Source organism: Spodoptera frugiperda, chromosome 5 (assembly GCF_023101765.2).
Source record: "Spodoptera frugiperda isolate SF20-4 chromosome 5, AGI-APGP_CSIRO_Sfru_2.0, whole genome shotgun sequence".
In the NCBI taxonomy this organism is placed as follows: Eukaryota; Metazoa; Arthropoda; class Insecta; order Lepidoptera; family Noctuidae; genus Spodoptera; species Spodoptera frugiperda.
This window is the reverse complement of record NC_064216.1, coordinates 1,162,287-1,189,358: the sequence shown is the minus strand read 5'-3', so window position 1 is coordinate 1,189,358 and position 27,072 is coordinate 1,162,287. Positions and strand designations below refer to the sequence as shown.

The 27,072-nt window shown below is 38.9% G+C and overlaps 1 protein-coding gene and 1 non-coding gene across 2 annotated transcripts in view; one reads left to right on the top strand and one right to left on the bottom strand.

Moving 5' to 3' along the window:
- LOC118272124 (Golgi-specific brefeldin A-resistance guanine nucleotide exchange factor 1) overlaps positions 1-27,071 on the bottom strand; it is a 50,811-nt gene extending 23,740 nt beyond the window's left edge. Inside the window, exons 1-6 of the mRNA XM_050693999.1 lie at positions 26,529-27,071; positions 14,774-14,892; positions 12,444-12,552; positions 9,463-9,636; positions 5,175-5,280; positions 151-368 (exon numbers count right to left, since the gene is read on the bottom strand). Of these exons, the coding sequence (XP_050549956.1) occupies positions 151-368; positions 5,175-5,280; positions 9,463-9,636; positions 12,444-12,552; positions 14,774-14,892; positions 26,529-26,829 (1,027 nt within the window). The 5' untranslated portion in view covers positions 26,830-27,071. The remainder of the gene's footprint in view (positions 1-150; positions 369-5,174; positions 5,281-9,462; positions 9,637-12,443; positions 12,553-14,773; positions 14,893-26,528) is intronic.
- Positions 5,689-5,817, top strand: LOC118272287 (U11 spliceosomal RNA). Its single transcript, XR_004783349.1, has one exon. It is a non-coding gene; the product is annotated as a U11 spliceosomal RNA (small nuclear RNA).
- Position 27,072: the final 1 nt, after the last annotated feature.

Below are 27,072 nucleotides of genomic sequence, written 5' to 3'. Positions count from 1 at the left end.
GAAGAAAGCACTAGAATACTAAGCAACAATAATTATGAAATCCAACTACAAAAAATTCCTACAAAAAGTGAACTAGTTTAAAATAGAAGGATCAATGTTTCCCCCATCTAAAACAGTGCAGCTAAAACCATCCAAAAATACACCACCAACCTTTCTCCTGTTCCTGTACATCCTCGCTCTGGTCTCCAGGTTCCTTCTCATCAGCAGTGTCAGGACTGACACATTTCTCCAGCAGCTGCGTGATGGAGGTGTTGCCGTTGGCGGCCAGGTCCATGGAGGAGTGCCTGCCATGCTTCTTGACTGGACTCTTCACGTCCACCGGCTCTATCGTGATCTCAGCCTCGTTTATTAGGTTTTTATCTTGGCTGCTGTGAGAAAAAGAGGTTTTGTGTTGATTAAATTTAGATGGCTGTTGAACTAGAATTTGAGTTTGGATTTTTGGTGTTATGTATATATTTTTAGGGGCGGAAAATTTTCCAATGACTTCTCCCGCCTTGGGCAAGGCGAGAGGAAGTGTCAGACTCTTACTGCGTAAAAAGTACCACGTTCCGACTCCTGCATTTTGAGCTGGAGGCTCGGTAACCCGCTAGGCAGTTCGCAGCTCCGGATTTTGGGTGTTGGGTAAATAATATAATTGTTGTGTTATTTGGTATTCAAAGTTAAAGTTAGAAAAATGACAATTCTAAGTGGAAGAGTATGAACAGAGCAGAACATTTTTTACTGATAGCGATTCCAAAGGTGGGTAAAAAATAATTGTGTTCTTCAAATTCGAATTCAAGAAGCACTGTCCTCACACCTCACCCACACACTCACATATACTCCACACAACCTCACACACACACACATATGTTTGTTGGTTACAACCTTTTAACCGTTTAATAAAAAAAAATAAAAAAAAAAAAAAAAACTTATATGTAATTAATAAGTTATATTTAAATATTCAGTAATAATGTTAGTAAACTCATTTGTTAAATTTTCGAATGGACGGATGGATGTCTCCCATAACACAGGATCTTCCTAGCATGGGGGACATTAGTCTATCAGTTTGTTGTGCATTGTTTTTCTTTTAAGTGCTCTGTCTGTGTCTTATGTTGTAGTTTCTCTAAATGTCAAATAAACTTATTATTATTATTTTTTGAGAAAGTATCTCTTTTCTTAGCTGTGAAGCTAGTGTCATCCATATTTACGGGCCGAGGCCAAGTAAATACAGGTGTGGTGAGTAGGGTTAGGTGTTTGTGGGTGTCGTTTGATGATTAATCTCGTTGTCTTCTATTTGCATGAACTTTCTGACTATTCTACAGGTATTTAGAATTGCTGCTTTTTGGAGGGTTATATACAATGTTTCTTTTAGGTCTAATAATTTGAGACTATGGAGAAGATGATTTGGAATTACACCTGTGGTGGAGAGAACTATGGGTATTACATAAACTTTATTTTGCTTCCAAATTCTTGTGACCTTATCTTTGAGTTCTGCATATTTTGTAATTTTTTCGGTAATTGTTTTTTGTATGTTGTGGGTGTTTGGTACTGCGATATCTATTAAGTAAGTTATTTTATTGATTTTGTCCTGTAGTGTTATGTCCGGTCTATTGTAATGTATTGTCCTATCGGTAAGTATGGCGCGATCGTAGTAAAGTTTGTGTGTGTTGTTTTCTAGAACGGTTTCTGGCGTGTATTTGTAGTATGGTGTGTTTGTGTTTTGTATGAGTGTGTATTTGAGTGCAAGTTTTTGGTGAATGACGTTTACTATCTGGTTGTGTCTGTGTGTGTAATCGGTTTGTGTGAGTGTTGTGCAGGCTCCTGTTATATGTTGTATAGTTTCTGGCTGTAGGTGACATTTGCGACATTTATCGTTAGTTACTGTAGGGTCTTTAATAATGAATTTCCTGTAGTTTTTAGTATTAATAATTTGGTCCTGAATAGCTATAATAAATCCTTCGGTTTCTGGGAATAAATTTCCTATTTTTAGCCACTTATTCGAGGCGATGGTGTTTACGTGGGATTGTTCTAAGTCATACGGATGTCGGCCATGGAGGACTTTTCTTTTCCAGGCTTCTATCTTTTCTTTCTGCGGGTCAATTTCGTTGGAGTTTACTTCATCTATTGGTTCATTTAGGTTAAGGGGTGTGTAATTGAAATCGTTGTTGACTACTGCTTTATGGATATCACTAGTTTGAGATTTCATGTGGAAAAATGATTTTAATTTGCGGATTTGCTTTTGCCAGAGCTGATAGATGTCTATTAAGCCTCTCCCGCCATTTTGTCTTTTAATGGTGAGCCTCTCTATTGCCGATTTTGGGTGTAAATTATTATGTTTGGTGAGTGTAGTTCGTGTTGTGCGTTCTAGTTGTTCTGCGTCAGTTTTTGTCCATTTAATGACACCGAAAGAATAAGTTAACACCGGAACAGCGAATGTGTTGATGGCTTTAAAAAGATGTTTTCCCGAAAGTTGTGTTTTACATATGGCGTTAATTCGTCTTTTGTATTCGGCAGTGAGTGTATTTTTTATTTTTACGTGGTCTAATCCTTTAAGTTGTGTGTAACCTAAATACTTATATAAGTCGGTCTGTTCCATTGCAGTTATAGTATCTCTCTCATTAACTACATAGTCGCCAGGCCGTATTTTGCCTCGTATAATGTGTAAAGTCTTACATTTGTCTAAACCAAATTCCATATTAATGTCTTTGCTAAAAGTTGCTGTTATGTCTATTAGATTTTTCATTTCTTTTTCTGATTTAGCGTACAGTTTAATGTCATCCATATATACTAGATGTGAGACTATTGTTTCTTCAGAGTTATGTTTGAGGCAATATCCGGCGTGGCAACGCTGCAGCAAATGAGAGAGAGGATTCAGGGCGAGGCAGAACCACAAGGGGCTTAGGGAGTCTCCTTGGTAGATACCTTTCTTGATACTTATCTGTCGCGTGATGATGTTATTGCTGGTAGTATTAATCCGCAGTGTAGTTTTCCAGTGAGGCATTATGTTACGAAGAAAATCTATAATTTTATTATTTATTTTATATATCTCTAATATTTGTATCAACCAAGAATGTGGGACACTATCAAAGGCTTTTTTATAGTCAATGTAAGTACAATGTAAATTTCTATTTTTGGATGTGGCGTGTTTGTGGATAGTGGAATCGATGATTAATTGTTCTTTGCACCCCATGTGGCCCCGCCTGCATCCCTTCTGTTCCTCTGCCATTATTTTATGGCGTTCTATATGTGAATTAATTTTGATTGTAATAGCTGATGTGAGTATTTTGTAAATTGTGGGTAAACAGGTGATAGGTCTGTACTGTGAAGGTTGTGGTGAATGTTTAGCTTTGGGTAACATGTACGTTATTCCTGTTGCTATAAATTCCGGTATTCTTTGCTTACCTAAGACTATTTCAGTTAAATTTTTAGCTATGTGTTTATGTAGGATAGTTAATTTCTTATACCAAAAATTATGTACTTTGTCTATTCCAGGGGATTTCCAGTTATGTAGTCTAGCTGTTACGTTTGCAATATCTGATTCTGTGATTTCTATAAATTCCATTTCATCTATACCTGTCCACCTTGTTTCTTCCTCTGTTACCCAAGCAGCTCTATCATTATGGTTAACAGATTCTTCCCAAATTCCCGCCCAAAATGTTTCTAGCTGTTCTTTAGTTGGTGTCGTGTTATGGTCGTCTGTTATGTTGGTGTGTGGTGTGTTTAATTTTCTGTAAAATATTTTTTCATTTGTTGTAAATATGGTGTTGTCATTTCTGCGTTGTTGTGCTTTTTTGTATCTTCTAAGTCTGTGTACTTTTAGTGCTAGTTTTTGTTTCAATGTATCTAAGAATTCCTCTGGTGTACGGTTGTCATTTTCGTGTCTGGTGTGTATGCGTGTGTTTTTAAAAGTGGCCTCTACTTTTCTGACTACTTTATTTGATCTGTTGTTGTTAATATATTGTGTAAGTCTACCACAATCTGCTCTTAATTTTTCTATACCTTTTTCTAACCTTTGTTGCCATGGTGGCTTAATGCTGGTCCTTGGCCTTCCATTTGCTGTTTCTTGTGTTGTTTTAAAATTTAGTTCTTCCGATATGACTAAAGCTGTACAGTATATAATAGTGTGTAAGTCTGTTAGTTGGGCTTCTTCTGAGATAAAAATTATTATTATTATGTATGTTCTTTACATAATCACGGGACCACAGGGTCCCGGACCTTTGGAAGGCGTACGAGGGGCCGAAGCCAACTCGCAGAGGCCCGTTGAACAATTTTAATCTAAATGTAAGGGGACATCAGCCGGCGATTATCCCTGTATGCACTATGGAAGTACACCAAAGGACAATCCCCGGTTGATGCAGGACTATTGCGAGATATGGTAAAAGGAAATGATAGGGATATGGGTGTGGGTGGCTGTGGAATAGTTAACCGGTTAACTATGGGGACTATGGCCCCTGCCCCTGACCAATATTGAAAAATACGGATAAACAGGCAGGGGGTGACTCGCAAACTCAATAGTGGGCCCCGGAAACGGCCGCTAGCATGTAGCGACAAGGGAAGCAACATCCGTTGAGCTGCTTGAGGAAGGGGGGGCATCCCACGGCTATCAGAGCAATCCCGGAAGTACGGTCAAGACCCCTACCAGCATCTTACTGGGATACGTCCTTCCCCCAAGTGGAGCTGAAGGCAACTCCACTCTTGCGAATCTCCACTCAAACCAGCCGATTAAGGCAAGAGTGAGGTAGGAGAGGCCACTCCGGATAGTCACGAGTACTAACCGGAGTTAAAAAGTAGGGCCTCTCCCGGGAGTCAGGTCCGTGGGGTCGCCACTGCCCAACAGCTCGCCACAAGCTGCCTTGCGGACTTATTATTATTATTATTACTGTTACTGTAGTCAATGTTAAGCTCGCATCCTAGTTACAATGAATCTTAAACCGGCAGCTGCGCAGCATGTAACGGGTTCGATTCCTGCACGGAGCAACTCTTTGTGTGATCCACAAATTGTTGTTACGGGTCTGGGTGTCATGTAAACTTGTATGTTTGTAAACGCATTCACGATACAGGAAAAAATTCTAAAGTGGGGCAACGTTTCTTTTTATTTTTAAGTTTCCGAAAATAGGTGTTGATGTATGCAGAGATATACTCTACCTACACCTAAATAATAAGAAGCGTAATGAATATATGTGTATATTGCTTACCTATGTCTGACGTCAGTTTTGCTCGCATCACTCTCCGTTTCAAGCTCAGTGGTCGTTGTACTAGGCTGCTCGCTTAGGGATGATTTTCTTTCCAAAGAATTTGTGCCTGAAACAAGATTTTTTTTTTCAGAATAAAAACATATTTAAATTCTTCTACACGTTTGCTATGTCCATCTTTTATTAAAAGATTTAATATTAAGTCGTTTTTTAATCGTCTTTTAATATTAGAATAATAAAATTAGGTTTAAACTGGGATGTGTATTTTTTTTTCTTCATATTCAATATTTTATCTAAAACATAAAATAAAAAAATCAGACACACACTAAATAAAACAAATAACTTGTCAAAGATACCAAAATATCGAAAAAATCAAAACAAAATATTTTTTGTTCAAGACAGAAAAACTACCACCACGCTCGATAGATGGCGTTGATCCGTTTGAGCCGAATCCTGAATCGCGCTATGGTTTCGTTACACGCGTTGGTACAGGTCGCGGCCGCGCGCCGCTCGGACAAAAAAGGGTGTTTGTCACTTAGATGGCACATGCGCCGCGAGGCGCGTGGGGTATGGCTATCAAGACATACCCAACACGTAATTTTTGTATGTGAGAGGCAGTTGGTACCCTACAAGTACCGGCGCCTCTTCTAAGAAATTATATAAAATCGTATTTATACTGGTAAATTAAAATATAATCTCACATAACATTTTGATTTCAAAATAGGTTCGATATATTTTTTTTGCATATACTAAAATGTATTTTAATTTTCTAAACCCTGATTCGATTTATTTTAATTTTCTAAACCCTGCTTGAGACAGTATAGATGGCGCTGCGATCGCTGCTATTAGGCAACGACGCCAATATTTGTTATTCTACAAATTGCTAAAGGGATTAGAATGTTTTGTCCAAAGATCGATTTTGGAAAAAAATAGATTTCTATTTTTAATTCTTAGTATGAATTATATGCGTACTCTAGGACAAAAACATACTATTTTTTATTTGGTAATTATAATTATGCAAAAATGTAGTCTAGATAGGTAAATATCTTATAATGCAAATCAAGATGAAATAAATGATTAACACATTTTGTACTTGGAATTTATCGATAGATCGCAATATACATATTATGACATCACGAAGATAATAATATGAATTGTAAATAATGATACTTTATCTTTCGAATATTCTATGAAGGCCGTTTCTGACAGAGTCGAGCGGCGGTTTGATTCGCGGGTCAGGCAAAGTATAACTGGGCTTTTTTTCGCTTGAAAATTTCGATGTAGTAAAATTGGAGTCTGGAATTGTGCCCAGTATATGGCAACCCCTACATGGGACTTAAAACTTAAAAAGTGGGTGTACATTGTACAGTGGCATTACGTCCGGCAGTGTGCAGGTGTATCACTGCTTAGCCCTTACCGATTAATGTACTATAGCATCGAGCAGACAATACTCCGCGATTGACAAAAAAATAAAACAAAATGCTCTCCTATTAAAAAAATTAACAAATACCTATAAACGGGCAACTAAATTAAAAGTCAAAAGTTTATGTTACCTTATCCAAAATCAAGTGATTGTAGATGTAGGTCCTGTATTCCGAGGCACACATTGATCCCATATTGGTTCTGGGAGGTACTAAATGAGACCTTTTGTATTCAAAATTATACGTTTTGACTCTCATATTTCACTAGATTTATCTTTCAAAGATCGGCATTCGGCACAATAAAATGAATTAATGCCCACGCCGATATCGGAAGTCGATATTTATCCACTTGATAGTGGGTGTAAGATGGCCACCCCTCATTTCCAAGATGGCGGCGTACCACACCCTGCTCTTGTAGCTCAGGGAGGGGAGGGGGGTACCGCGTGGTCCAGCCATCTTACACTTCCAGTCGAACCTGCGCATTACAATGCGCGTCGGACCACAGGAAATGGTAAAATATTTAAAATGCAATGCGTGAGCATTGATTCAATATCAACTTCACTTGATATACGTATAAGATGGCCACCCTTCAATTCCAATATGGCGGTATACCGCACCCTGCTCTTGTAGCTGAGGGGGGGGGGAGAGTACCCAGTAGTGTGGCACCACCATTTTGTAAGCGTGGTCCAGCCATCTTACATTTCCAGTCGAACTTGCGCATTTCAATGCGCGTCGGACCAAAGGAAATGGTAAAATATTTAAAATGCACGAAGGGATAAACCAATTATTTAAAACATTTAAGCGAATAGAATCTCAAGCGTAATGGCTAACGCGAGAAACGCGACCGACTTTCACGAGCACAAGACGCGAACTACGCCCATGCCCAGCGGCTTGCGGGGTCCAGCCATCTTACGTCTGTTGAACCTGCGCGATACGATGCGCATCGTGCAAGGGGGACCCACCCCCTTATTAGGTGTGGTCGATACTTCCCCCCCCCCTCTCCTGCGAGGATGTTGAGTCCCTACAAAAGTAGGGTGTGGCACCGCCATATTGTAAGATAGCTCCACCCATCTTACAATGTCCTTTGATCCGGTGCGATGATGTTCGTTGGATCAGGGGAATTGATCATAGTTATAGTTAAAATCTCTTTCATTTTAGCATAAACTCCAGCGCGACACACAATCGTCTGTCAAATCAAAAAGAAAACGCACTTGTACACTGTCACAGTTGAATATGATTGAAAATCTCCAGCGTATGGCTAACGCGAGATACACGACCGACGTTCACGCGCGCTGTTCGCACAATGCACTACCACCGTAAGAGGAGAGGGGTGCAGCCATCTTAAGGTTAAGACCATTGAACCTGCGCTGTACGATGCGCGTTAGACAAGGGGGGTACCTTTCCCTAGGTGTGGCCGATACCTGGGGGGAAGGGGGAGCAGTATCTTGCTACAGCAGCCGCCTACAGCATGGTCCAGCCATCTTAGTTCAGTTCATTGAACCTGCGCGTTGCGATGCGCAGCAGATAAAGGGGTACCTGTCCCTAGGTGTGGCCGATACCTGGGGGGAAGGGGGGAGCATTATCTTGCCATCCTACGGCAGCCGCCTACAGCATGGTCCAGCCATCTTAGTTCAGTTCATTGAACCTGCGCGTTGCGATGCGCGTTGGATCAGGGGGTACGTACCCCCCCCCACGATCTTGTCATGAGGAGTATCACATTAGTGTACCCAAATGCCGTGCAGTGTCAGCAGAGAAGAATATATTTTTTACCATCGGTACTCTTCTGGAAACTGCAAGGGACTTAACATTTGACAGAAACCGGGCAGCAATGAGGCCTGTTATCAGCTTGCCTAGTGTATATCCCTCCGCCCATTTCCCACGTACCAGAATCAAGTATAAGTTGGACAACAGATATTTAAAACTGCACAAAATCTCTTACATTTTAGCGAGAAAATGTCCGTCACCCGCGCGACAGAGGTCTGATATTAAACCAATAAAAATATACTCGCTGTATATCGTCACCGTTTTAGATGATTAAAAAATATTAACTTTAAAATAAAAAATAAAAGAATAGTCCAGCCATCTTACACTGTCCGATAAATGTGCGCATTACAATGCGCATCAGAATAGGGGTGTCCACTTGTCCACACCCTATTACATGTGGTTGTCATTGCATGATAATATGTTGACACCTTCCATTTTCTAGCAAAATGAAAGCTCTAAAACAGTCATTTTCAATAAAAATATCCCATTATCGATTTCTTCAAAACGTAGACTAGAGACTCAACGGTAAAAAGTCCTATAATTAAAAAAATAAGTTTTTGTTACCCCCTTCCTCCGCCTGCTAACAAGTACCGGGCGTGGCACGCCGCCATTTTTGAACAGGGCTTTCTAATATGTTATTAGCTTATAAAATTTCCAATATTATACCTAACTTCGCGACGCACCGTTGAAGAGGATTTTAAATATTAAAATCCTAAAATAAAAATTAAAAATCCACTAAATCTGCCCCATTACCCCATCCCCCCATGGTGGCACCGCAGTTTTGTAAGCGTGGCCCAGCCATCTTACCACCGTTCATTGAACCTGCGTGTTACAATGCGCATCCAGTCAGGAGGTACTCTCCCCCCCCCCCAATGCACCCCCAATCAGGGGGGAGTGGGTGTCAGCATTTTGTCATATTGCGGCAACCACCATTTTCTATGATGAAAAACCTATATTCCAGAATAAATATCTAAATTTATTTGTAGCGTAATCCTGCTCCCTATTAAAACCGCAGTGGAACATCCAGGTGCCTCAGGAGTCAAGACTGCTGCACCTATACTAGGATAAATAAAATCACACAAATAATTAAAAAGAAGAGCACTTACTGTTCACACTAGTCAAACTCTTCTTCTTGCTGGTCTTCTCTCTCTTCTTGAGGGACAGGCCGACGGTGGAGAAGCTGGCGGATCCCGAGTCTTCTGCTGGAAACTGCGGCAGCCTCATGAAGATCAACTGCGTCATATCTCGAAGACATTGTTCCGCGTTCCGACGAAGCAACTCTACAAAGAAAATTAATCTTTTAAAAATCTTCCGCGAAAACGCGTCCGTCTAGACTGACGCCCGAAACCGTTCTGAGGGACCGCGCCCCCGCCTCGACACTCGGAATTTTTATAAAAGCTGCGTACGAATCTGCGCAGACGACCAAATATTGTACGAAGCCGTAGGGCGATCGATTCGGCGGCGCCGTCGATTACCCCCTCCAAGCCCCCTATACCCCGTTGCTAGCCTAAAAATATAAAAGGAAATTTCCGTAGGGGCGAGTTTCACAACCTCCGACTACTTTGTACAAAGGTACCCAGCTACTTTCCACTGCGAGACACGTGCTTGAGTTACGCCTTTGTTCATACGACCTCATTTTTTCCCTTGACCGAGCCACGTGCCTAAACTTTGCTATTGAAATTATATTACTGCCTATTGCTTATAACATTTGCATAAAGCAGCTTAAAACTTAACAGAATAAGACCCTACATGGACCGCGTGGCCACGCCCCGACGACTGGATAACTGCTAACAAAGAAATCGGACAACATCCACGAACATATCACCGACCCAGCAAGAAAGAAGCTTAGCCTTCAGAAGTCTAACTAATACAAAACTTCGCAGCGGACAATCGCTAAAAATCGATCGGTAAGCAACCCTTTGTCTACCATATCCCTACGACATACTTACCAGTGAAAAACCGGAGAAAACCGCTTACAACTGCTTACAACAGCTACGCGAAACGCGATAAAGAAGAATATGAAACCAATCACTTGATTTCTTTGTTACAGAGAGAGACTTTGTGCGCGGCGGTACCGACGTGGAGCGTCCGGCGAGAGCTCTCGGTACACTGAAGCACTGAAGCCCCCGCTGCGGAATATTCGACCTCCCCCGAACTCCCGGCCAGCCCACACCAAGTACTCTAGTACTCCTACCTGTATATCTAGTACTTGCAACAAAATATTGATTTATGAGCAGTTACATCGCAGATGCAATGTTGATAGATAGAGAGCGCAACAGGCTATATTTAGGGCGTAGGGGGTACCGTACCACGCGCACACCAATCGGGTCTCTCCGTCTCTCGACGTTCCAGAAAGTTCGTGGGCCGAGTTCCCTCACACCACCCTCCACCCTCAGGTAGTTCGGAGGCGCTCGGAAAATGCATTTTCCCCTGCGCCTGTCTGGGCTCTAATTAGAATGTATCGATTGCCTGTATGACCCCGGTGACATTTACATTATTTAGTATCAAGCTTTAGATTCAAAGATAAATGCTATAAAATTAAACTGTAGTGACGTGAGTAGCAAATAAACACAAAGTTTATACAAAGTTAGTACCTAATTAGTTTCTTTACAATGAAACAGAACTCTTATTACAAAGGAATTTATAAGTGGTGAAAACATACGACAGCACGACGAAGAGGCGTACTATAATATGGGTGCCTCTGTCTACTCCTTCAAGTAGAGATAACATTATAATAGACCTCTAATACCCCATATTATACCTATAACTTTCAATCACCCTCTATTTTTCCGGTCAATTAACCCCCAAAAATTCTCAAGAGGTAAAAACATTCCATAAATCCAAAATTGCCCATCCTTTTTTATTTCGTTTTATTATCCCCAATTATCGTGAAGAGTTTTCCTGTTATTTCCCCACTGCTCATTAAAATAATCTGTATTGATTTTTCTATTTATAGAACCAATATGTATAACTGTCAAGATACAGCACTTGTTTTGTGGAACGGGATACAACTTACGGCCAATTTCAATTTATGTATTAACGAGCTCATTTAATAACTAGAGATCAAATAACAGTAAAATACCGACGAAGTTTAAACAAACTTGGGAGCAAAGAAACGGGATCAATGGCAAAATATTACTGGGCTTTGCTGGTTTTTCAAAAATTTTTCAGTAATAACACGGAGTCTGGAATTGCGCCCAGTACATATTGAAAAGTAGGTATACATTGTACAGAGGTAATGAGCACCTCTACCTCGTTATTGTTACTAAAATAAAACACAAAGGACGAAAAAGTATAGTATAATGATAAAAAGGCAGTAAAGAAGAATTACTTTCCAAGCTTTTCCCGCGTGTTCTAGTACTTAAGTGCTTAAGCGTGATTCTAGACAGCCTACATAATTGTCCTATAAATAGAAATATCAAATAATAAGGACACGGAATTTTCGTTCCAGAGATTTACGGGTTGTAAGAAAAAATATTATTCAACACTGCCTGCCCACAGTTTTCTTTTAAAATATTCAGAATCAGACAGACAAAGAATATAAGATTTCCAGTCCAGCAAGGAATCTTAAACATTTAACACAACTCGCAAAACCAATAAACAACGTAAACATTTTTGTTCACCCCTCCAAAAATCACAGACACGATCCGTTTCTGAACAATATGGCATAAACCGTTCAAGTGGGGGAGCAGCCTAAAATCGACTAGTACCCTCTTTTGAGACAGCGTGAGGGCCAAAGAGCACTTTGTCTCTACAGTGACCCTTTGTATAAAAAAACAAACATCCGAACCTACTCCTTTTTTTGAAGTCGGTAAAAATACAGACATAGATAACCTCACGCCTGTTCGCCATGGGGTATCCAAAGACAATGGAAAGCCAATAGCTACAAATCTTATATAAAAATCTTCTAGAAAAACGAATATCTTCCAACAAGATAAATAATCTCAACACTCGACACTCACTCATAAAATAAACCTAAGCCAAAATCAATCGAAATATCTAAAAATAAAACTAAACAAGGACTTCTCAGACTGTCAGAGAAATAATAACCTTATGATACAAGTAAGTAAAGTTGATATTACTGTACCTGTGAGCCGAGTTTCGAAACATATGCGAAAACAGCTGAGCATGATTTCGCAGACGCTCTCATCTGTCAACATGGCGCCTTCCGGACTGAGCATTAGTGTGCGAAGGACCTGGGGACAAAGGACTTGATTAAGAAAACATAATAGACCAATATACATTATTTCCTTAGATTAGATAGAAGATTTCTATCTAAATAAATCTAATAGAATCATGATTTTTTGCTAAAAGGGACGACTTATTTAGAGTCAAGGCCAAAGCGTTTATTGAATTAGATTTCTTTTATCGTTTTTTTTTTTAATGACGTTGCCACACACTTGTATTTTCTTCTGTGTCGTGGGTGCGTTTATATATATATACAAGTTCACATACACATGACACCCAGACCAAAAACAACAATTTGTGGATCATACAAAGAGTTGAGATAACACGACGATTAAAACAACTTTTCAAAAAAGTCATAAAATATAAAAGATGCGTCTGTTTGTCTGTCAAAATAAATCTAAAACTTTTTACTTCGTACATTTAAACATCGCAAGCTCTTAACTTTTTCAATGTTATTTAAATTTTTAGACTACGATGGCTTTGTTAAATTAGACAAGGATTTCGATTCAATCTCGACTCCTATTGAGACCTCAACCATTGTTATTTATGTACAACCTACACATGAAAGAAACAGAAACACACGAACATAATTATATACATACATACATAACCTCACGCCTGGCTCCCATGGGGGTAGGCAGAGACAATGGAACGCCAATTGGTATGTTGATTGTTGTTTCATATCAACAGTCAATATATTTCGCAATAAAGTAGTTAATAGTCACGATAAAAAAGTAAGCAGGCCGTTAATTTCCCCGACCTCCGTTATTGGCGCCCGACAGGGACTTTAAGTGAACGGAAACAGTAATCGACTAAATAATTGTCTCTCACAAGTTACCCAGTTATAAACTGGGTAACTTGTTGAATATTTGTTATATTGCGAGTAAGTTACTTAGTGCTAACACATTGACTTTATCAAAATATTACAATCGGTTCAGTAAAAAAAACACTTTCCCATTTAAGTAACTTAACTGCCGCACTCAGAGGCATTTAATGATTAATTAAACTATTACTTAGTAACGATTTTGTTCCTAAAACAATTGCTACGGACTGGGTTAAGTAACCATTCAATGACTCTGAGTACGGCGGTAAGTTTGCGTAAAGTATGCACGCCCAAATCATTAAAAATGGAAGGTAGGTTACATCTAGGGAATACAATCTCAATCTCACGAGACGCTTGTCAATTTTAAGAGAGATTAACCTCGGTCGAATAATGGACGAGATCTCTAAAGGATTTTTGTTTGATATTAGAAGAGATGATTGGTTGTTGCTTTCATTTGATATTTATTGATAGTTATGTACGTCAAAGAAATAGACGTACATAAATATTAAAAAATTCAGAAGTAAAAAAAACTAGCTTCTGCCTCCAACTTTGTACGTGTAACTTATTCAGTTTTTTTCAGAATCTATTCTGACTTAGCGATCGATTTCCCTCGTTTGGACGCTTACTCTTGACCCCAATCTCAATGTCAATGCAATAAAATCTCAACAATTATTCAATGTCAAAACTATACAACGCGAATCGTGTTGTTAATATCGCATTTACGGTACGGTACGGAATAAAGCCAAACTTACCATTTAGTTCATTCAAAATCACGCAATACGGATGCAACGGGCTCTAGTGTTACAATTGGGTACTATCCTCGGTCAAAAATAAATTATTACAACTTTTCAATGACAATAAAATATTAAAAAATAATCACACTGTCATTCATAAATTTGATGAACTATTTAATTTTCGATTTTTCTAGCTAAATTTCTAGAAATATGTCTGCTATTTGACGTAATATCTAATGACGTCATAATGCACTATTTCATACGAAATTGATAGAAAATATCGTTTTTGACGTTTGGAAAAAAGTACAATTGAATTTGCCTAGTCAGGAGTAGCCTATTCAAGACTACGAAATTTCACAATATCAATGTCGATCGATCAAAATTGGATTCAAGAGTAAGCCCCCTGGAATCGGGTGTGGCACACCACATTTTATGATTCGGTGGACCCACTGTTAATAAAATATCACCTTATATTAAAAACACACTTATGTATCTATGATTTGTCTATGGCAGAGTCTATGGTTCGATTGTTTGACATAAGATTTTTCCAATTTTTGGCGGTTAATTGTAACGGCAAGACATTATAAGTTTTATCCACTGAAAGACCAGTTTTATTTGGAAGTTCGTTACAAGAGTTACTTGGCATTACACGGCAATCGAGTATCAACTTACTTGTAAGATCTTCATCAGCACAACTCCATCTGAAGAGTGGTCGGTGCCGACGAAGCGGGCGTGGGTGACGGCGTCAGCTATGTCTTCTACTGTCGCAGGCACACTCGGGTGTGTCGGGTCTACGACAAAATGAAATGGATTTTTAATACTTATTTATTTATGACAATTTGGGTAACATCTAAATCACTGTGAATAATAGATAATTAATTAACGGTGCCCTTAGTGTGAGTTTGCTTTATGTTGAAAGTTATGGAAATGGCTCTGATTGGCCGGCTCGAATATACCAACCAATCAGAGCGCCGATGATCTCTTTTTTCGATAACTTTAAACGTAAAACAAACTTATAGTTACTAAGGGTACTGATATGCTACACAAAGCCAATTATAATTGGTTTTCACTGTTAGCTACAGTATTTATATGTTTAAACAAATTTTGCGATTGCAACGCACATAAAAGAAGCAAAGTTAAGGGATAATATTTAAAAAAGTTCAGGTTTAGCCGCCGACGCACCATTGAATTGCGTGTGGATGAATGAATGAAAAAATATTAGCCACGCATTTTTTTGTTATTTTGTCATATAAGTTAACAACACTTAAATAAAACATATCAAAGTTTGTTTGGAGGATACGGCGCGGCGTTTGGAGGATACGGCGCGGTGTTTGGAGGATACGGCGCGGCATACGCTCGAAGAATGTTCTGCATGGGCAGAGCCGCGCCGTGAACTCATTGCAGTACTCGGCGGGACAGACCTCTCACTGTCGACTGTTGTACAAGCTATGGTCGACAGTGAGAGTGCATGGGACGGAGTCGCTTCCTTCTGTGAACAAGTCATGTTGACAAAGGAAGCGGCTGAAAGGAGAGGCGTTAACATCTTTTCCCTCCCGCCGTAGACGCGCCGATCGTCAGCGCCGTGAGGCGGCATCGCTATCGCATAGATCGGCATCTACGACCTGCATAGGAAAGACAGGGCGACTGATTGGGGGAGTCAGACGTCCGCTGTATAGGCGAGAGTAGGCGTTAGCGTAGTGTTCCACGTGCGCTACTCGAGGAAGGGAAGCAGCCTCCCAGGGCTACTAACGTGGCGGGTCCTGCCGCAAAAGTAGCGGTAGGTCGAAGCCTGCCGGGTGCGGTGAATCCGCGAGGGCAGCCCGGATCACGGCCACAGGCAGTGGAGGAACACCGCGGTGGTTTTAGCCGGTAAGAGTCCGGCACACCCCCCCGTCGTCCCCACGGCGTGGGAAGTCCATGAGGATTTCCATCGCGTTACAAAAAAAAAAAAAAAAAAACATTTCAAAGTTTAGAAGTGGGAGAAAATACGTCATCTCTACGTATAAGATGTACATAGAAGTGACGTCACGCGATATTTCAAATCGATGCATCTTCGAAATTATTTGTATAAAAATTAAAAAAATACGCGTCTAATTGTTTTTAAATTGAAATCATAATTTTAATTTTATGTCAATAGATTTTCAACTTTAAAACCATACAAATAAAGTTGAAACTTCAATAAGGCAACTGTACTGTAACATTTCTAAATGAATATTTTATAAACATCTAAACCTTATCAATGCTCCATAGTTATAACTTGAAATGAATTTAAATAACAATAGAGAATTGCTGTAGCAAATAGCATTAAATCACATTTACCTACATGATACAAGTTTCTTGAGGCTAACTAACTATCGCCAAATGACATAAATGGTTTTTGTCCAATCACAGCAGCATTCTGGTGTGACACTAATTCCCTATTGGACGAAAAAGAGAGGTTCACATTATTGCCATCTACTGATTAAAAATATAGTAGGTCCCATTGAAGCATTAAATTACTTGAATTGTTTAAAAACAATACATAGTAACCATTGTTGATACATTGCAGACAAGATTTATTTTAATACTTTATTAGTTCATAAAATATATTACCTTCATTTTTGCATAATTATAATCAGTTGCTTACAATTCTTCAGTCAATAATTATGCTTTTATTGTTAATCTTGTAAGTACAAGAATATTGTATTATGTAAATGAGCCTACATGCACTAAAGATCGGTATCTACTAACATATAGCTGAATAGTTTGTTTATTTGTATAAACACGCTAATGTCTGGAACTACCGGTTTGAATTTGATATACTTACCTATTTTGTGTGTTAGATCATTCATTTATCGAGGAAGGCTATAGTTATGCAATTAAATATCTGGCTCCAATCAATAGGAGCTGAGCAGATTGGTTGAAACCGCACGGAAGTAGCTATGATAACATGAATATACCTAAGTAAATGGTTGAAGTAGGCACATATCTACTGACACACTTAATATATTATGTCAATAAGTACACTGATAAGCAAATAAATATTTTAACAAGGTTGATTGACGGAAATTGATAAAAATTTAAAATAAAGACAAAATAACAATAGATAGAAACAAAAAAAGTTCAACACTTCTTTACTTTCCAATTAGATAAATGTAATAAGAATTTGTTTCAGTCTACCAAAGGAACATCAATTATTTCTTTAATTAAAAAAGTAATTAGAATTCTTTGAACTTAGTAGTTACTTATGTATATTTATCACAAATTATATCTTTACAGTTAAGATTTAAATGTTATAAGTAACATTATTTTGATTCTAGGTAGATGATTTTATTTATCAATTCATATTTGTCAGAGTAAAAGAGTTCTAAAGATAAGTATACAAATATGATTGAAATTCCTATTAGTTAGATGACATTTGGTACCATACTGATTTAAATTGCTTTCCAATTAATAAAAGACTTGTATCAGAAAATATTTATCAAGAAATAAAAAAGAAAAAACACTAGTGGCACTATTTGTTTCCCAAGTATATTTTAGAAACTAGGCCTAATATTATTTTTTTTATTCTACAGCAAAATGTTACTTTAATTGCATATGTATAGTGGTCGAATTGCGAGTGATTGTTGGTGGAGAAGAAGAAAGATAAAGTTTTTAATGTTTATTGAAATAGTTTAATAATATCACGTACACACGATACAATGATTAATAAAGGTTAGAGAATTGTTAAAATTATATGTTATATGTTATGAATGCACAACCGGTTGCGGTGCTTCCGAAATATGCACTAAATAAAATTAATAAGTAAAATTAATATTAAAGCGCACGCGACATGCTGCGTAATCAAAATTGTGTTTGGTGTTAAATAGAACACCGAACATCTTGCGGAGGGCGAAGATAAACAACTAACATAAGAATACAAAGACAAAAAGAAAATTAAATTAAACAATAGTGACACAGGAGTTCACATGGAGTCACTGAATGTTATTTTATTTAGCACTGGGGATGTTCCCCTTTCTTTAAAGTCATTTTGTACCACTTTTGCACAACACTCATTCACTTGTACTTTCTCACTAAATTGTTCGGCGTTGCTGCTCGTAGCGTTGACTGGGGCGACGGCCCAACTGGGCGCCGTCTCTGCTGCTAGCTGCCTTCTACCCCGGGCTTGCCGGACCACGACGACTGCTGCTGTTATGGCCACTATCCCTAATGTCAAATATATCAGGGTATAGTGATGGATATCATGAGTAGATATGTCTGCTGAGAGTGCGCTACTGTTTTTCATTACTTCTATTCTCTGTTTTATATCCTGCAGAAGTAGTTCATGGTCAGGATATGTAATATTCTCATCCGTTAGATTATATCTTGGGATCGATATGTTAATTACATGATTAATCGGCGCTATCTGTAATGTTTCGATTTTACTCTGCAGCGACATCGTGCTTTCTTGATGTTTATGGGAGTATATGGTAAAGTTCTCAGTTTTTACCACACATTGTTCTTTCAAATTTATAATGTTTGTTCCCGTAAGCTGATGTGCCATCACTTGGTCTTTACACAGGATCCTTATATTACAATGATCACAACAGAAGTGTAGGTATTGATTTACTGCTCTTAGCTGGGTCCATTTACTTTGACAAGCCGATACAACTGTTTTGCAATGCTCTTGGTGTATGTTGTCTTTGATACAAAGATCCGTATCGGTTTTCATTTTATAAACGGGGTTTTTAGATTCACACAGGTAAGTTGAAGGGTCGCGAATGATGCAATGTTCCAGTTCATTTTCTGGGACAGGTAAGTATGCATCTTTCTGTAAATTGACGGCCACGTAACTTTCTATGGGTATTACAGTAAGCATACTTTCATCAGATCGATGGGGTACAGGAATGATGTGGTAAAGATCATAATTTTCTGTGCTTATTAATGGTACTATAATCTCAAAAATAAGGTAGTTCTTCGTCATCTTTGCTCGGACTCTCAGTAGATTATAAATACTTTGCATGTTGGTTTGAATGTTATCGATGGGGAGTGTAAGGTCTTGGGAAAGTTGTCCTGAAATTACACTAAGTTCATTCTGGAACTGTATGGGGTCGATCAGATGTATATTTAGTCGACCATGGTGTATACTTGTTATCGTATCTAGTAAGGTTTCTTGAATGTTCCTTAGATGGTTTAGTAAGTTGTTCGCTGCCATTGCAGATAAAGTAAACTCGGTCATAGCTTCAGTAGTGCTTATTTGTTGTGCAAGGACATTACTAGTCTGCTCTAGACTCAATAAGTGTTTGTTAATAGTTTTGTGTTGAATTTTAACTGCTTCTTCAGTTCGTTTCAATAGGTTATATTCCGCTTCCATGACTGATGTCTGGTTCTTCCATAACTGTGTAAGATGTTTTTGATTCTTCCGTACTTGAGTAATGTCTTTTTCATACTGTTCTGAGAAACGATCATCTAGTACTCCGAATAACGTATTCGCCAGATATCCGACACCATTGATTAGGCCGCGCTTAGTCCTCGTGCGCGCGCTCAGCTGATCGTTAAGTAATACTTTGTTATTATGTTTCAGCTCGGTGTAGGCATGACGTAGTTGCAACATGATAATGTCACAATGCGTCACCTGCTGGAGGGTATGACATATTGTTTCTAAATGTTTATAATATTTTTCATAAGCTGTTATTCCTTCCCAGTAAGGTTCAAGATTGTAGTAAGCAATTATTTTCCACTGATCTCTTACTAGTTGCATATTTGCTAATTTATCGAAATAAATCGCTTTATGTTCGTTCAAAGGTGTTGAATTAAAACAATGTCCCGATGACATCACAGTCATGAGGCATAGAAGAAACCCGATGACGGACGAAATGTAATTCAATCCCTTGTTTTGTTTCTGTTTCTTTCTAACATATGTTGCCGACTCGGTTTGGTTTGTTGTTATTGTAGTTGTAGGTTGTGTTTCATTAGGTTTTTCTAGAGGTAATATTGATAATTTTGTTACCGGTCTTTTAATTGTTCCGTTTTTTGTTTTCAGAGTTACGACTCTTACGTAACCGTCATTGCCGGGATGTGTTTCGACGACTCTTCCTAGGGCCCACTTTCCAGAAGGAAGGTTATCTTCATGGATTACTACCATGTCCCCGGATGTTATGTTTTGCTGAGGATGTTGCCACTTTCTTCTTGCGGATAATTGGGTTAAGTATTCGGACTTCCATCTCTTCCAAATATCGTTGGTTATCTTTTGCGTCAGATGCCAACGTGTGCGTGCATCTTCAGGCGTGTCAATTGTTGTTAATCCTGCTCTACCAGTCAAAAAATGAGCAGGAGTGAGAAAGTCTAGATCCTCGATGTTTTCAGTTAAAGCGCACAATGGACGAGAATTGAGACAGGCTTCTATTTGAGTTAGTATAGTGCTGTACTCTTCAAATGTCAATTTTTGTTCTCCCACTACGCGTTTTAAATGATGTTTCAGGCTTCTAACGGCTCGTTCCCAGAGTCCTCCCGCACTGGGCCAAGCAGGCGCGTTAAAGTGCCACTCAATTTTCATCTCCGTAACTTCGCTCAAGAAATCGTTACAGAAAATGTTTTTTAATTGTTCCCATTCTTTCTGCAAGATATTGTTGGCTCCGACAAAGTTGGTACCGTTGTCGCTGTATAGATGTTGAGGTGCTCCACGTCGCGCTGACATACGTCTCAGAGCTGCTAGGAATGCGGAGCTGGTAAGGTCGGAGACTAATTCCAAATGCACGGCTTTGGTCACCATACATACAAAAATAGCCACATAACCCTTTAATGTTTTCACTCCTCTCCCTTTGTTGGCCTTCACATCTACAAATCCTGTATAGTCCACGCCAGTATGACAGAATGGATTCGCAGTATTGGTTCGAGAAGCAGGTAAGTCCCCCATTAGCTGTTCTTGGGTTCTTCCTTCATGTTTTCTACACGTGACACATTTTCGTAACTCCTTCTTCACAATGTTGTTGCCCCCGGTGATCCAGTACTCTTGCCGCAAAGCTGCTGAGGTAAGACGAGGACCGCCGTGGAATGTTAACTTGTGGGCTTGGTCAATCAGCAGTGTACCCAGCCGGGTGCCACCAGGTATAATCTTCGGGTGTTTCATTTCGCTGCTTATTGTTGCTTTTTCCAGCCTGCCACCCACGCGTAATAGTTCGTCCGAATCGATGTACGGATGTAAGTGTAATAATTTACTGTTCGAATTTAATGTTTTATATTTACGTAAATGTTTAATTTCTGTTGGATATTCATTATGTTGCACATGCCTTACAATTGCATTTTTTGCCTTGCGTAATTCTTGCAAAGTAAGATGGTTCGGACGACGTTGGCGACGGGGGGTCAATGCACGGTGTATCCATGCTAAAATGCGGACAATTTTGCTAAATGAGCTATGTTTTATTAAAAGTTGAGTAATTATGTTTTCATTTAAATTATAAGTTGTAACATTTGTTTGTCGAGGTTTTTTCTCTTGATCAGTTTGAAATGTTTGCTTTAATGTTCTTTCGGGTTGAAATGTTGATAACCAGTGTGGCCCGGTTTTCCAAAGACACTGGTTGTCTAGGAATTGAGACGGGTATAACCCGCGACTCGCGGCATCCGCAGGATTCTCATCCGTTTTAACGTAACGCCACTGAGACTCGGTCATTACTTTTGTTATTTGTTGAACTCTGTTTGAGACGAACGGCTTCCATTTAGAGGGTTCTCCTTGTAACCACCCCAAAACTACTTTAGAGTCCGTCCATCCATAAGTTATAATGGTATGATCCTGTAATGCCAGCTTAATTTTGCTGATAAGTTTCGACAATAAATGTGCTCCACTTAGTTCTAAGCGTGGCAATGTTAATGTTTTATTAAGGGGTACGAGTCTAGTCTTCCCCGCGACTAATACTACGTTTGTTTGATATTGCATCCGAGCGTATACTACACAACCATACGCCTGCATCGATGCGTCACAGAACCCATGCAGTTCTATAACGTCATGTTTTTGGCTAAGAATCCATCGCGGAATCTCGCACTTGTTGATATTGTGTAAATCCTCTTGTAACTTAGACCACTCGGCATAGATATCACTTGACACTTCGTCGTCCCATTGAATGTTAGCTTTCCAGACTTTTTGAAATAATAATTTTAGTTTAGTCACAATTGGAGATAACCATCCTAAGGGGTCAAATATTTTAGAAATTTCTGATAACAGGCTTCTTTTTGTTAATTTTTTAGGATTTGTTATTTGACATTGAAATGTGAATTTATCCTCTACGGGGTTCCAACACAAGCCAAGTAATTTAGAAGTTGTTTCCGTTTTGAAGTTAAAAATTAGATTTTGCGTGTCATTTTGATTTTCAATGTTTTTCAGCATCTGTTGATTATTAGAAGACCACTTCCTTAAAATAAATCCTCCAGACCTTAGTAGTAAGTTTAAGTCATGGATTAATTGTTGTCCTTGTTCCAGGGTGTGTGCACCGTGTACTAGGTCGTCCATATAAAATGATTCCTCCAATACTTTCGCAGCATCGGGAAAAGATTCACGTTCATCAGCTGCGAGTTTCTTTAGAGTCATCATCGCTAAAAATGGGGCTGCTTTTGTGCCATATGTTACTGTTGACAGCTCAAATTTCTGTATAGGTTGTTGAGTTGATTCTCTCCAGATGATCCTTTGTAGAGGTGAGTCCTCCGGGTTAACCAAGATTTTTCTGTACATCTTCTCGATGTCTGCGGTGAAACCGTACTTGTATTGACGCCATTTCATCAACAAAGATTGCAGGTCTTGTTGCAAGTTTGGACCCTTGTACATTAGGTCATTGAGAGAATATCCTGTAGTTGTTTTGGATGACGCATTAAACACCACCCGGTATTTGGTTGTTGATGATTCAGCGCGCTCGACTCCGTGGTGAGGTAGGTAGCATTCGAGTGTCGTATTACTATTTGCTACATGCATATGTTTTAAATCTAAATATTCGCGCATAAATGACTTATAGGCTGTTGCTAAATTTCCCTGTTGTTCGAATTTTCTCTCTAAATTACGAAACTGAGCCAATGCTTTCTGTTTTGACATTCCTAAATGTTTTTCAAAGTTGGGTTTCATTGGAAGGCGGACTTCGTATCGACCATCCGGTTTCCTTATAGTTGTGTCTTGGAAATATTTAACACAGTGTATTTCTTCAGAAGACATTTCGCCTTCTTCTGCGATGTCTTCTATTTCCCAAAATTGTTGGATATCTTGGATGTTGTTTATAATTACGTTACAGTGGTATAATTGTGCGCTTCCACAAAGAAGCCAACCTAGCTGTGTTTGTTGTGCTATTGGTTGTGAAGCGTCATCACCCTTTATAATGCCACTTAAAATAATGTTACTGTAAATATCAGCACCAAGTAGTAAGTCCACCGGGCGACTGACATAAAATTCAGGATCGGCTAGGTTAATGTTCTGAATGTTGGTCCAAGATGGTTTACTAAATGTATTGTTTGGTAGGCTTTTAATGAGATGACTCATTATGACGACTTCTGCGTTAAATGTGTAGTCATTGTACATGGACGCACATGTTATGTTAATTTTACCCTTACAATTGTTTTCTCTTTGTCCTACGCCATAGATAACTCCTCTGCATTTCTCTCTCTTCAAACCTAAAATTTGGGCCGCATGTTCGGTTATCAGGGATATTTGGGAGCCTTGATGAGTCCATCTGCTCTTAATACATTCAGCTGGGCGGTGGCCAGGAGTACCTCGGAGCATTCACCTTGCGACACGTGTGATGTGCTGGTCATGCTGTCACGCGTCGGTGTTGCAATAGCGACGCTGGTAGATGGCCTCGATTTTTCCAATGCATCATGCAAAATGGTATTATGAGGTTGCGAGCACTTGCGACATACGTGTTTAGAATTGCATTCTTTGCCATTATGCGAGAATAGGCAATTTATACAAAGTCCTAATTTATTTACTGTGTTTAATTTTTTGTCGTCAGCTAATTGTAAAAATGATTTACATTTATAAATGCCATGTTCATGTTTGCACATCGGGCACGTGAAATTCGTCACGTTGCAAGATTTTGCAATCGACCAATGTCCCGTGGTTTTTGGCCGATTGTTATTATAAGGTAATGAATTATTTAGGTTCGATTTCTGAAATGTAGCCTTTTGATTGTTGAATGAATGTTGGTAATTTATCTTTTGTGGGGCAGCATCCTGTTTTCTGCGTGATGATGTTTCCAAGTTAGTGAACCGACTCTCCAAAAACTCTAATAATTCTTGTAGGACCGGCAGCTCCCGTGGTTGCTTCAGGCTCTCGAGATAGTCATTGTAGGTCTCACTGTCCAATTTTTGTGAGAGTAAATGGACCAATATGGGGTCCCAAGTTGTTATGTCGACTCCGAGATTTTTCACTGCATTCAATGTTTCGAGCGCCACGTCGTGCATCCTCTTAATTTGAGATACAGAGTTATGCTGAATGTTAGTTAGACTAAACAAGATGTTCATATGCGATGTAAAGATTAACTTTTTATTGTTATAGCGATGGTTTAAGATTTCCCAACAGGATGCATAATTTTCGGAACTGATGTATAAATGTTGGATTAGTCTTTCCGCTTCCCCTTTTACTTTTGTCTTCAAAATCTGCATTTTCTGTGAGTTCGGCATTGAAGAATTGTTGTGTATCGCATCGGTAAATAAATCTTTAAAAGACACCCAATTGTTGTAATTTCCATTAAACACAGGTATGTCTAACTTGGGGGTCGATTTTTCCCTATACGAAGCAGACCACAACTTTTTATTTATTTCCTTTTTTAAGTTGTTAAATTGTTCTTCATGTTGACAAAAGGATGCTTCATACTGCAGATTACTTCCCATTAATTCTGAATCAATTTCCAAATGTAAATTGTCAATGGCAGTCCAACGACTTTCAAGAGTTTTAAGGGCATCTTGAAACTCCCATTTTTCCGACATATTCTCAATGTTAATGTTAGCAATTGTTCTAACAAAAGCTCTGAAATTAGCTTCTTGTTTGCGCAAAGATTCATCTAATCTACTGTAACTACCCCTTTCTGGACGCTGTGGCTGTGGCGTCGCAGACCCTTCCTGCCTGTTACTTATAAAAGGTTCGGGCTTGTCTTCGCTTGAAGTTCCCGGCGCCGCCGGATTACTCACCCGACTATAACCCGCGTTGATAGCTTTCAAAAATTTATTATAAATTTCTTTAGCCTGTTCATAATAATTTTCGGTAAAGTAGACATCTGTTTGACTTATTTCCATACAAATCTGTTCATGCGTGCCTTGAAATGCTTTCCATAACTCGTCGAGTTTTGCCCAAGCTTTCTTAAAATACTCCGGCTTGCTTTTCCTCTCCCTACCATCCTTGTTAAAGTTTTCCCACAATCTTTCCAACTCCTGCAGTAGCTGGTACTGTTTTTCGAGAAGAGACATATTGTTTGCAAAATGTGGTGAATGTTAATGAAAAAATGGAAAGATCTTACTTGAGTCTCTGTAGATCTTAAATGTTGACGTTTTTGTTCGCTTACGGGTCGCCGGCGTCGTCGCGACGTTCTCCGAAAGCTGAATATGGTGTGACTGTGACTGACACCCGCTCTCCTGGATGTTTCTAGTTATATCACTGCACTCTTCCACCAATGTTCTCAACGTTTGTTGCACTAGTTCGTAATGTTCACCTCACTTATCGCTAACTGACACTGAGTCCAATCAACAATCCGCGAGATCCGGCTCGAAGGACCAAAATGTATAGTGGTCGAATTGCGAGTGATTGTTGGTGGAGAAGAAGAAAGATAAAGTTTTTAATGTTTATTGAAATAGTTTAATAATATCACGTACACACGATACAATGATTAATAAAGGTTAGAGAATTGTTAAAATTATATGTTATATGTTATGAATGCACAACCGGTTGCGGTGCTTCCGAAATATGCACTAAATAAAATTAATAAGTAAAATTAATATTAAAGCGCACGCGACATGCTGCGTAATCAAAATTGTGTTTGGTGTTAAATAGAACACCGAACAGCATACTACTTGTTGGGGTAAGGTAAACCAAGTAAGTTTTATTTATGAAGTAAGTTATTAATGAAGGGAATATACTGATGTAAAAACCAAAGCTTAGTTGGTTAAACTAAGCTTTGGTTTTTACATCAGTATTATTTGTACCTATGTCACATTTAGTTTTTGTGTACCTATAAAACAAAAACACCAATAATGTAACTAATTACTGAAATCTTAAGTCATATTTTCATTATATTAGTCTTCATTCAAGATACTAAGTTCCTAAGTAAGACATTTTGTATGTCTATGTATGACAGTAGGCTTTTGCCTTTTTCTTGGGGACTTATAACATAACTGGTGATAAAGAAGTGTTACATTGAATATGTACACCTCTGCCTACCCCCTCGACCTTGGAAAGACTTGATATTATGTTTTATGAGTACAATATTCAGTAAAATTCAGTTACCTATGAGTCCATAGGATAAAAACTTGTGAATGGCAGATAGAGCCAAACTGGTGACAGGACCAGTGGTCTCCTTGCTCCTGATTACTTCCAGGAATGGGCTCAGGTACGTCGCAGGGTCCAGGAGCCGTAAATCATCCACTTGATTCAAGATCGTCTTGAGATCTTGGAATGTTCTCATTAATACGTCATACTCTTCGTTTGGGAATGAGTGCGAGCCCCAGCGAGTGCTCCGTCGCATGGCAGTGACGAGCATTGCCATCTCGCCCTGCACCACGAAGATTCCATTCCCAGGTAGAGACATTTTTGCAAATTTTCAACACAAACTTATCACCAACAACAACTTCTTCCACTTTATTTATTTGAGCAACTACCAACAAACGACATATTTACAACACATAGGACGCAGGTGTCACACTTCAAAATACTGAATTTTTATATATTATACACAAATTTCGCCGTAAATTTAACAAAAATCAATGAAAATTCACAATTTGATTAGCAGATTCCATCACGATCATGTTGACGTTTCAGAATTTTAGTTTTT